The following is a 13276-nucleotide window of genomic DNA, read 5'->3' on the forward strand; positions in this document are numbered from 1 at the left end:
AAACGCCTCAATAGGCTTAGACCCTCAATACAGCTTAAAATGTAATATATTGCTTAAAGTTATATAGCTTTTTGTGGCTTATAGCAGTATACCTTAAAAAATAAACAGGTTTAATATGAGCCAGACTCTGTGAAAACCAAGCTTAATGCTTGTGCATAAGTGTCTGCACAGATTAGCTTGTGCAAAAGTGTCTGCACAGATTAGCTTGTGCATAAGTGTCTGCACAGATTAGCTTGTGCATTAAGTGTCTGCACAGATTAGCTTGTGCATTAAGTGTCTGCACAGATTAGCTTGTGCATAAGTGTCTGCACAGATTAGCTTGTGCATTAAGTGTCTGCACAGATAAGCTTGTGCATTAAGTGTCTGCACAGATTAGCTTGTACATAAGTGTCTGCACAGATTAGCTTGTGCATAAGTGTCTGCACAGATTAGCTTGTGCATAAGTGTCTGCACAGATTAGCTTGTGCTTTAGTGTCTGCACAGATTAGCTTGTGCATAAGTGTCTGCACAGATTAGCTTGTGCATAAGTGTCTGCACAGATTAGCTTGTGCATAAGTGTCTGCACAGATTAGCTTGTGCATTAAGTGTCTGTACAGATTAGCTTGTGCATTAAGTGTCTGTACAGATTAGCTTGTGCATAAGTGTCTGCACAGATTAGCTTGTACATAAGTGTCTGTACATATTAGCTTGTGCATAAGTGTCTGCACAGATTAGCTTGTGCATAAGTGTCTGCACAGATTAGCTTGTGCATAAGTGTCTGCACAGATTAGCTTGTGCATAAGTGTCTGCACAGATTAGCTTGTGCATAAGTGTCTGCACAGATTAGCTTGTGCATAAGTGTCTGCACAGATTAGCTTGTGCATAAGTGTCTGCACAGATTAGCTTGTGCATAAGTGTATGCACAGATTAGCTTGTGCATAAGTGTCTGCACAGATTAGCTTGTGCATAAGTGCTCAGCACAGATTAGCTTGTGCATAAGTGTCTGCACAGATTAGCTTGTGCATAAGTGTCTGCACAGATTAGCTTGTGAATAAGTGTCTGCACAGATTAGCTTGTGTATTAAGTGTCTGCACAGATTAGCTTGTGCATTAAGTGTCTGCACAGATTAGCTTGTGTATTAAGTGTCTGCACAGATTCGCTTGTGTATTAAGTGTCTGTACAGATTAGCTTGTGCATAAGTGTCTGCACAGATTAGCTTGTGCATAAGTGTCTGCACAGATTAGCTTGTGCATTAAGTGTCTGCACAGATTAGCTTGTGCATTAAGTGTCTGCACAGATTAGCTTGTGCATTAAGTGTCTGCACAGATTAGCTTGTGCATTAAGTGTCTGCACAGATTAGCTTGTGTATTAAGTGTCTGTACAGATTAGCTTGTGCATAAGTGTCTGCACAGATTAGCTTGTGCATAAGTGTCTGCACAGATTAGCTTGTGCATAAGTGTCTGTACAGATTAGCTTGTGCATAAGTGTCTGCACAGATTAGCTTGTGCATAAGTGTCTGCACAGATTAGCTTGTGCATAAGTGTCTGCACAGATTAGCTTGTGCATAAGTGTCTGCACAGATTAGCTTGTGCATTAAGTGTCTGCACAGATTAGCTTGTGCATTAAGTGTCTGCACAGATTAGCTTGTGCATAAGTGTCTGCACAGATTAGCTTGTGCATAAGTGTCTGCACAGATTAGCTTGTGCATTAAGTGTGTGCACAGATAAGCTTGTGCATTAAGTGTCTGCACAGATTAGCTTGTGCATAAGTGTCTGCACAGATTAGCTTGTGAATAAGTGTCTGCACAGATTAGCTTGTGTATTAAGTGTCTGTACAGATTAGCTTGTGGATTAAGTGTCTGAACAGATTAGCTTGTGTATTAAGTGTCTGCACAGATTAGCTTGTGCATAAGTGTCTGCACAGATTAGCTTGTGCATAAGTGTCTGCACAGATTAGCTTGTGCATAAGTGTCTGCACAGATTAGCTTGTGCATAAGTGTCTGCACAGATTAGCTTGTGCATTAACTGTCTGCACAGATTAGCTTGTGCATAAGTGTCTGCACAGATTAGCTTGTGTATTAAGTGTCGGCACAGATAAGCTTGTGCATAAGTGTCTGCACAGATTAGCTTGTGCATAAGTGTCTGCACAGATAAGCTTGTGCATTAAGTGTCTGCACAGATTAGCTTGTGCATAAGTGTCTGCACAGATTAGCTTGTGCATAAGTGTCTGCACAGATTAGCTTGTGCATTAAGTGTCTGTACAGATTCGCTTGTGCATTAAGTGTCTGCACAGATTAGCTTGTGTATTAAGTGTCTGCACAGATTAGCTTGTGTATTAAGTGTCTGCACAGATTAGCTTGTGCATAAGTGTCTGCACAGATTAGCTTGTGCATAAGTGTCTGCACAGATTAGCTTGTGCATTAAGTGTCTGCACAGATTAGCTTGTGTATAAGTGTCTGCACAGATTAGCTTGTGTATTAAGTGTCTGCACAGATTAGCTTGTGCATTAAGTGTCTGCACAGATTAGCTTGTGCATAAGTGTCTGCACAGATTAGCTTGTGCATTAAGTGTCTGCACAGATTAGCTTGTGCATAAGTGTCTGCACAGATTAGCTTGTGCATTAAGTGTCTGCACAGATTAGCTTGTGCATTAAGTGTCTGCACAGATTAGCTTGTGCATTAAGTGTCTGCACAGATTAGCTTGTGCATAAGTGTCTGCACAGATTAGCTTGTGCATTAAGTGTCTGCACAGATTAGCTTGTGCATGAAGTGTCTGCACAGATTAGCTTGTGCATTAAGTGTCTGCACAGATTAGCTTGTGCATTAAGTGTCTGCACAGATTAGCTTGTGTATTAAGTGTCTGCACAGATTAGCTTGTGTATTAAGTGTCTGCACATATTAGCTTGTGCATAAGTGTCTGCACAGATTAGCTTGTGCATAAGTGTCTGCACAGATAAGCTTGTGCATAAGTGTCTGTACATATTAGCTTGTGCATAAGTGTCTGCACAGATTAGCTTGTGCATTAAGTGTCTGTACAGATTAGCTTGTGCATAAGTGTCTGTACAGATTCGCTTGTGCATTAAGTGTCTGCACAGATTAGCTTGTGTATTAAGTGTCTGCACAGATTAGCTTGTGTATTAAGTGTCTGTACAGATAAGCTTGTGCATTAAGTGTCTGCACAGATTAGCTTGTGCATTAAGTGTCTGTACAGATTAGCTTGTGTATTAAGTGTCTGCACAGATAAGCTTGTGCATTAAGTGTCTGTACAGATTAGCTTGTGCATTAAGTGTCTGCACAGATTAGCTTGTGCATTAAGTGTCTGCACAGATTAGCTTGTGCATTAAGTGTCTGCACAGATTAGCTTGTGCATTAAGTGTCTGCACAGATTAGCTTGTGCATTAAGTGTCTTCACAGATTAGCTTGTGCATTAAGTGTCTGCACAGATTAGCTTGTGCATAAGTGTCTGCACAGATTAGCTTGTGCATTAAGTGTCTGCACAGATTAGCTTGTGCATAAGTGTCTGCACAGATTAGCTTGTGCATTAAGTGTCTGCACAGATTAGCTTGTGTATTAAGTGTCTGTACAGATTAGCTTGTGCTTATCAGGCTAATCAGGGCCAACGGTTTATGCTTTTATGGAAATTTTTGTTTAAAGGATGTTTCTTCTGAACGCAAATTCATTGCAGGCAGAAAGTGTTGTGATTAGTCTGCGCGGACTGCACAGGCTAACCTGAGATTACAATTTACGCACACGCAATAAGCCTGTTTTCCCGGAGCATGGCTGATAGTTAACGACTTTATTATGTTGTTGCATCAGCAGACTAAGGCTGCTACCCTGCCGCGACCGTACGACCGCAAGAAGATTGAAGAGCGGCGACTGGAGGTCAAGAAGAAACAGGAGGAGAGAAAGGAGCGCGAAAAGGAGAAGGAGAAAGAGCGCATGAGCAAGTCCGAGGTGCATGAGGAGAGCCAGGATATGGGAAAACCACCGGCCCGGCTTTCACGCTCTTTTATGGAGAGAATGGCCGCCCCGAAGCATCCGTCCCCAAAGAGGGAGGAGCCTGTGAAGGAAGTGACCCCTGTCAAGGTGAGAATGTGGATACCGGGATGTTGTCATGGTGATTTTGTCTTTTGAGGTTTTCAGTCAGCTTGTATGTAAAAGGTTCATGATTATTTTTGACATATCTGAGGTTAAGTGGGAAATTGTTGTTGCTGCTTAACGTTGTTGGATATCAAACATTGGGTAATAATAATACATAACAATACATACACTGCAATAATAACCATCTTTTTTTAGCTCACCTGAGCACAACGTGCTCATGGTGAGCTTTTGTGATTGCTTTTTGTCTGTCGTGCGTCGTCCGAAACTTGGTCAGAAGATTCACCCCAATAATATCTTGGATGAGTTAAAAAATGATGCTGGTTGATTGAAAAACATGGCTGCCAGGTGGCGGGGCATTTTTCCTTATATGGCTATAGTAAAACCTTGTTAACACTCTAGAGGCCACATTTATTTTCCGATCTTCATGAAACTTGGTCAGAAGGTTCGTCCTAATGATATCTTGGATGAGTTCGAAATGGTTTTGGTTGCTTAAAAAACATGGCTACCAGAGGCGGGGCATTTTTTCTTATATGGCTATATATCATACGTTAGTAAAACCTTGTTAACACTCTAGAGGCCACATTTATTGTCCGATCATCATGGAACTTGGTCAGATGATTTGTCCCAATGATATCTTGGATGAGATCGAAAATGGTTCTGGTTGGTGGAAAAACATGGCCGCCAAGGGGACATGGCATTTTTCCTTATATAGCTATATTTAAACCTTGTTTACGCTCTAGAAGCCATATTTATTGTACGATCATCATGAAACTTGTCAGAAGATTTGTCCCAATGATATTTGGGACAATTTCGAAAGTGATTCCATTTGCTTGAAAAACATGGCCACCAGTGGGCGGGGCATTTTTCCTTTTATGGACTTATGAATCTTCACGAAACTTTGTCAGTACATTTGTTTAAATGATATCTTGGATGTGTATGAAAATCTTTCTTGTCTGTTGAAAAACGGGACTGCCAGGGTGTTCACTAGTCATGAAAGTTGGTAAGAACATATTGTTCTAATGACATCTTGGGCTGCACAGAACAGGTGAGTTCCTTTGAATCTCAGGTGAGCGACTTTGGGCCTTTCATGCCCTCTTGTTTTAAATTAAAATATTGTTGTCTTATTAATAGCATCTGTTGTTAGAGCATGTAGCATAGCTGGCTTGGCAAAGAGTTTGTCAATTAATTGCATTTAATGAAAATATACTGAATTTAAGGCATTTTAGTTTAGTTTTTGGACTATAAAATCATTGAATGAAATTAACTGCATTTAAAGGCATTGAACCCCATTTTGTGGCATTAAAGTAAATTTTCAGGAATTAAACTGCATTTTAAATAATTAACTACATTTTAAAGTATTGAAAGCATTTTTTAAGGAAAAGCACTGTGTTTTTAATGAATTGAAACACATTTTTAAGGAATTAAACTGGATTTCAAACAAAGGGAACTTCATTATAAGAACTTCTTTGCATTTATAGAAGCTTTAAATTGCATGACATGCACTTTATAAAAAAAATTGCATTTTAAAGAACTTAGTTGCATGTTAAGCTAAATAAAATGGAGTTCGGTATGTTAAGGTAGTATACACTGCAACGCCGATATATCGCGGTCGGTGGGGTCCAAAGATCGCGAGCGCGATATATCCGGCGCGCAATATAACTCAAGAAATGTCTAACTTTATTGTATTGCGCATAGTATGTCAAATTTCCCCAATGTTTTCATTTTACATACGGCGCTGCTACATATTTGTATAGTAATAATTGCAAACCAATCCTACAATGATCATTTTCATAACTACATACGTATCTGTATTATCATAAAAATCAAAATGTAAATTATATTTTTTATTTTCATGTACAATCGCTCGCAAATCAGCTAAAAAGAAGAATTCTTGTCGTAAAAACGTATACAATATAATTGTGCATAGATTCGAATTTACCCTTAAAAATAGTCCGAATGAAGGAACTGAAACAGCGTAACGGTAACGATACAGCCTGTTTGAATTATATTTCATTAAGAGGAAATGTCAATGCCACATTATTCGCGAGATACTGCGGTACTTTAGTTGAAATTTACAACGAAACTTTTAATGGGAATTAAATTATCTCAATGTTGTACCCGCTACGAAATTTTTATTTACAAATAAATACACCCACGCCAATTTTCGCGCGCTTTTTATCAGGACAAAGAAATTCATGACCAGGACGGAAATTTAACGATTTATATACCAATAAACTTCCATTATTACCTTTGCAATGACACTAATTGATTATTTCTTAAGTGTTAAAAACAACCCCAGCCGTGTGTAAACAACACAGCTGTCACGTATCAACTGTTTTTCACGCTTCACTGCGTGCCATAGTAAGCCGCGAAACATAGGGTGTTAATACTAGCTAGAACCGGTCTTTTGTTATGTTAGCGAAAAGATTTAAACATGTCATTTAGTGATCATGCTCCTGGGATTTTTGGGAGCCATAGCCAAAGCGCGATATATTGGACAGCGCGATATACCGACCCGCGATATATCGGCGTTGCAGTGTACTGAACTTAAAGGAAATGAACTGCATTTATGAAAGCTTGTGCATTTTGGCTGCATGGTTTTGTAGGTGATAAAAAGGAGTGGTCCAATTGAGGCCCCTGTGGCCCCTAAACAACAGGTATTCCTTACACACTCTCACATACTGTGGGGTGCAGTATATTTTGCTGTTCCGCATAGTGAGGTGTAGCCTATAATTCAGCTATAGAGTGAAGATATTAATGCAGAACTGTTAACATAAATATGGGTAGTTGTTTTGCAATATTATAAGTTGACAACTTTTGTATTTAAAAGCCCATAAACACTCAAAATCAACAAATATTTTGAAAAAATAAAGTTAACACATAAAAAATTCATGTTCCTTAGAGCAAGAGCCAAAATTTCAATACTAGATACTAGAACAAGATACAAAATGCTCTTTTTTGTTTTTGTGGAACAATATATATCAACACATGTTCATGTACCATGTAAGTGTTCGTGTGAGGTATGAATATATATTGTTGCGGAAAGTAAAATGGGATATATTGTGCCACAACAAATAAAAACAAGCATTTTGTATCTTGTTAAATCTGTTACCATACGACATTTAGCATTGAAATTTCGGGTTTATACCACAATTGTAAGGGATGAATGGTTTTATGGAGAGCTTGCTCAGAATGCAGTCAAATGATCAATTTTAAAAATTTAAATCAAAATCTTATTTCATACCTTAGATATTCAAGCTTGAAAAGTGTTGCGTTAGAAAAGTCTCCAAGTGTAGAAGTGTTTTAATTTATAAATAATTTAAAATTCTAAGAGTTTTAAACCATTTTTTTCCTGTTAATCATATTTTAATTGGTTTTGCAAAGACAGCCCTGCATTCTCACAGCATATCATTTATGATTTGTGTGAAATAACTTTTGGTTGTTGGGGAAAACAGTGTCTCTTCAAGTGTGTGTAGCTAACAAGATTCTGTTGTATTCTGGTAAGCTACACACATACCCTTATATACTACATAATGTTTGTATATCTACAGAAGAAAAGTTGGCATGTTTGTAAACAGTTTCTAAACTCTTCAATATAGATAACGTACCCTTGATTAATGTATATACAGATGGATAAATGCTTCTACTAATTAACCGATAATGTAATAATGCTTTGGTGTTAAAAAACGTAATAACTTTTGTCTTATTACCTTCACTCATATCACAATTTAATGTGTATACATTAAAATTTAAACAACATGCTTACAACTTTATAGAAGACACATTGCAAATTTCAGTATTCAAATAAAACTGCATTTAAAAAACGAGTTCTTGTATTGTATGCTCAGTTGCTGTAGTTAAAGTGATATACACTTATTACACAAGCAAATGTATGTATATTTTAATGAGGATCAGAAATGATGTTACCTTTTTTTATGAGGTTGCTAAGTGTTTTTTATGAATATCTCTCATAAGTATTTTAAGCTTTTTTAGCAAAAATCATCAAGATCTATGTTTTGTGTGAATTTTCTGTGGCATTCAATAATTCTCTTACATTGCAAGCTTCTAATACGGAGGAAAGCAACCAAGTTCAATGTAAGACAGAAGGCTTCAAGGCCCTGAGTGTTGTAAATATTATGGTTGTCACGGTATCACTTATCAATGGTCAAACATTTCCATATCTTCCAGCACATCATCATCATTATCATCCTAATTGTCATAGACGCTGTAATCATCAACACCATCATTATCATTAAAAGTTACCACTTATGATTATTCAGACATTTCCAAATTACAGACCTCATCATCATCACCACTATCGTCGTTGTTGTCGTCATGGTTTTCATTAACAGGATTAAACTATCAGCATCACCAGAATCATAATCTTCAACATCATCATCATTTCCAGTCATCATTAACTCCATCCCCGCCTTGTTCATTGTATTTGATCATAGATTAGACAGCCAATCATTCCCGGGCTTACAGACATGTTTTTACCATTTTTATGTCACAGATATAGCCACTAAGGTGATATGATTTGCATTCCAAATTTCACCACCCCTTTAAGAAAAATGGTAAAACCACTTTTACCTGAAGAAGTGCAGTTTTTGTTTCAAAGCGTAAAACATTTCATTGCACTTCACTTTATTTGTAGTGTGAAATTACATTTCAAGTTGTTCTTCATATAAGCTTTAGTTTATTTGTGACTCATCCCCACATGAGCTTGTTCTGTTTTCATTACTGTTCCAGAACAGTGAGTTATGATATTGCTTATCTAGATTGTCCCATGGGTATTGATCAGTGAATGTATTTATAGAATTGTGTCTGATATTAATTGTATAGAGGAGATAGGATTCAAACTTTTTTCATGTTAACTGCTGTGATTCAAATTGATTTAAATAAAAACACCAATGTGGTGTGGCAACACTTAGATTGACAAAAAACAAGCAGTAAAAACAAACAACTTTGAAAGTATTATTGCTAAAAGATTATTTCCACATTACTTAAGTGATAATAAAATCTAAGAACTCTATTTTAATCTGTTTTTGATAAGGCCTTGTCCCCATAGCCTTCGCAATGCATTTATATTTTATAATAACGCATATGCCGGAAATAATATAATGCAAGATAACTGTAAATGGCCCACAAAATCTTTTCCTAGCATGCTTATTGTTTGGGTAGTCTTTTGATTGCCATTAAACATCATGTTCTTTTTACATGTGTATATGTTATTTTGTATTATTTTCAGTGTATGCTAACTTTTCATGCCACTGCTTTTCTGACACATGTGACTTAAAGATTATACTGTATTGTCATGTGTAGACTAAATCAGTATATTTACTCTAAGTTTAACTATTGCTTCAAATATTGACTAAATAGTAACCTACTAAGACTCTGCAATAAATATAAGATAGTAAATAGAAATCAACAATAAAACCTTTTTATTAAGAAAGGACAACCTACATGATTAGATATAAATAAAACTTTCAGATGTTGTTACAAATAATTGCACCAGTTATCTTTTAAGCATTTAGTATTTGTGACATCGTCTGTTATCTTGGATGGGTTTTCCTTTTCTTTAAGGCAAAGACACCCATGAAAGACAAGTTAAAAGTCAACAAGGACTCTCCAGCAAAGGTCACAGATGAGGTCAAGATGGATGAGGTCAAGATTGAGGAGGTTGTCGTGGAACCCACACCTATTGCGCAATCAGACAGCCCAGCCCCCTCAGACACGCCTCCTTCTAGAATCACCCCAACCATACAGGTGGAGGAGGTCAAAGGTAAACTAGAGTATTATCTGTTTAAACACTTTAAATACAATAAAAGCTGAAATTGTTGTCTCTGATAAGCTTCTGCGTACTGCGCAGGCTAATCTGGGACGACTAAAGCCCCTTTTTCCCAGAGTGCAGCTTTATTAGATTATTTGCTTTTTTATGTCCCCCAGTCTATACAGGGGGACATATTGTTTTTGCCCTTTCTGTTTGTTGGTTTGTTTGCATCAAACTTTAACATTTGCCATAACTTTTGTAATATTGAAGATAGCAACTTCGTATTTTGCATGCATGTGTATCTCATGGAGCTGCACATTTTGAGTGGTGAAAGGTCAAGGTCATCTTTCAAGGTCAAAGGTCAAATATATGGGGGGACATAGTGTTTCACAAACACATATTGTGTAGAACATGGTTGTAACCTTAGGTTTAATTTTCATTATCTCCATACAATATATACCTTGGGAGAACTGGGTGGCAAAATATGTTTTTAGCTCACCTGAGCACAAGGTGCTCATGGTGAACTTTTGTGATCGCCTTTTGTCCGTTGTGCGTCGTCCGTCGTCAACATTTTGCCTTGTGAACACTCTAGAGGCCACATTTATTGTCTGATCTTAATGAAATTTGGTCAGAACTTTCGTCCCATTCATACCTCGACTGAGTTCGAAACTGGGTCATGCTGGGTCAAAAAGTAGGTCACTAGGTCAAAAAAAAGGAAAACCTTGTGAACACTGTAGAAGTCGCATTTGATGCCCAATCTTCATGTAACTTTGTCAAAATATTTGTCGAAATGATATGTTGGTTGAGTTCAAAAATGGTTCCGATCAGTTGAAAAACATGGCCGCCAGGGGGCGGGGCAGTATTCCTTATATTGCTATAGAGAAACCTTGTGAACACTCTAGAAGTCACAATTTTTGCCCAATAAACATGAAACTTGGTCAAAACATTGGTTTCATTGATATCACGGAAGAGTTAGAAAATGGTTCAGATCGGTGAAAAAACATGGCTGCCAGGGGGCGGGGCAGTTTTCCTTATATGTCTTTAGTAAAACCTTGTTAACACTATAGAGGCCACATTTATTGTCCAATCTTCATGAAATTTGGTCAGAAGATTGGTCTCAATGATATCTTGAATGAGTTCGAAAATGGTTACGTTTGCTTGAAAAACATGGCCGCCAAGGGGCGGGGCATTTTTCCTTATATGGCTATATATGGCTATAGTAAAACCTTGTGAAAACTCTAGAGGCCACATTTATTGTCCAATCTTCATGAAATTTGGTCAGAAGATTGGTCTCAATGATATCTTGGATGAGTTCGAAAATGGTTACGTTTGCTTGAAAAACATGGCTGCCAAGGGGCGGGGCATTTTTCCTTATATGGCTATATACATATGTATAGCTATAGTAAAATCTTGTTAACACTCTAGAGGCCACATTTATTGTCCGATATTCATGAAACTTGGTCAGAAGATTCGTCCCAAGAATATCGTGGACGAGTTTAAAAATAATGCTGGTTGGTTGAAAAACATGGCCGCCAGTGGGCGGGGCATTTTTTCCTTATATGGCTATAGTAAAACCTTGTTAACACTCTAGAAGCCAAATTTATTTTTCTATCCTTATAAAACGTTGTCAGAAGTTTTGTCCCAATGATTTCTTGGATGAGTTCGAAAATGGTTTCGGTTGCTTAAAAAACATGGTCACCAGGGGGCGGGGCATTTTTCCTAATATGGCTATATATCACGCTTAAGTAAAACCTTGTTAACACTCTAGAGGCCACATTTATTGTCCGATCATCATGGAACTTGGTCAGATGATTTGTCCCAATGATATCTTGGATGAGTTTGAAAATGGTTGGTGGAAAAACATGGCCGCCAAGGGGGCGTGGCATTTTTCCTTATATAGCTATAGTAAAACCCTGTTAACACTCTAGAAGCCATATTTATTGTATGATCATCATGAAACTTTGTCAGAAGATATGTCCCAATGATATTTTGGACAAGTTCGAAATTGGTTCCAGTTGCTTGAAAAACATGGCCACCAGTGGGCGGGGCATTTTTCCTTATATGGACTTATGAATCTTCAAGAAACTTTGTCAGTATATTTGTTTAAATGATATCTTGGATGTTTATGAAAATGGTTCTGGTCTGTTGAAAAACGTGGCTGCCAGGGTGTTCACTAGTCATGAAAGTTGGTAAGAACATATTGTTCTAATGACATCTTGGGCTGCACAGAACAGGTCAGTTACTTTGAATCTCAGGTGAGTGACTTTGGGCCTTTCAGGCCCTCTTGTTTCCTAAAAATTGATGAGCCAACTCATGTAATGAAACTACACTTCTCTTTTTAATTTTTTTTTATGATGTCTGAAAAGCAACCATTATTTGATCAGGGGGAAAGGGTTAAACATGTCCTGCTCAGACACGCATTAGTTAATTGTTGTAGCATATGTGATGGCATTAATAAAAACTGAATGGCATTCTTTTGCAACTTTTATGTTGTCCAGCATAACTTCTAATTCTATTCTTTTAATTTGTCTAGTTTATTTTTCTTTTTTTTTCTTTTGGTTAAATATTTTCTATCATAGTGACTTAAAAATCACCAAATATCACATATGAAATATTGTGCCTAAGAATTGTGGAAATATCAGTGTTTCATGTAATAATCTCTATTTCTGTCCTAAAACAGATGAAGTGGAACCAGAAATAGACGTTCTAAAAGAAGACACAACGCGAACCCCCAGTCCTCTATCGGACCGCACCCAGAGTCCTTCATCAGACCTGGGGGTCGAGCATGAAACCTCCGAAGCCCAGCCCTCCCCTGCAAGGGTCAAGTTTGACACCAAGCCCCCAACTGCAGCAGAGTCAAGACCATCGCCCAAGGAAGGCAAGCCGAAGACAGACAAAGAGCGGGAGATGGAGGAATACAAGGCGAAGCTGGCGGAGAAGCGACGTGTGGCCAGAGAGAAGGCTGAACGAGAGGCCGAGATTGAGAGACTGCGACAGGAGGAACAGCAGTGAGTTTGGGAATTGGATTCATTTCTTGATCGAGTTAATTTCTTCAGTGTTAAAATTTAATAATAAGCTCTGTGCTTTACTAATAGAACTGCAATTTTATTATTGAATGATGACTGTTGCATTATAGCTTTAACGTTTGTTGAAAATGTCAGCGTATTTCAGTTATTCATTGTGGGTAACGTTTTCTTTAACATTTAGAGAAAGAGATTTTGCATCATAGGTTGAATTTGCCTCGTTCTTGGAAAACTGGGCTTAATGCTTGTGGCCTAAGTGTCGTCCAAGATAAGAGAGTGCAGTCTGCGCAGGTTAATCTGGGACAACACTTTATGTTTTTATGGACATTTTTGTTAAAAGGAGGTCTCTTCTATAAAACCCCAGACTTTGGGAAAGTGTTGTCCCTGATTAGCCTGAATGTGCAG

General features: G+C 37.7%; 1 protein-coding gene across 1 annotated transcript in view; it reads left to right on the forward strand.

Moving 5' to 3' along the window:
• LOC127852418 (ensconsin-like) overlaps positions 1-13276 on the forward strand; it is a 91329-nt gene that overhangs the window by 51554 nt on the left and 26499 nt on the right. Inside the window, exons 9-12 of the mRNA XM_052386373.1 lie at positions 3794-4063; positions 8141-8173; positions 9662-9860; positions 12529-12856. Of these exons, the coding sequence (XP_052242333.1) occupies positions 3794-4063; positions 8141-8173; positions 9662-9860; positions 12529-12856 (830 nt within the window). The remainder of the gene's footprint in view (positions 1-3793; positions 4064-8140; positions 8174-9661; positions 9861-12528; positions 12857-13276) is intronic.

This window comes from Dreissena polymorpha, chromosome 12 (genome assembly GCF_020536995.1).
Source record: "Dreissena polymorpha isolate Duluth1 chromosome 12, UMN_Dpol_1.0, whole genome shotgun sequence".
NCBI classification, from domain to species: Eukaryota; Metazoa; Mollusca; class Bivalvia; order Myida; family Dreissenidae; genus Dreissena; species Dreissena polymorpha.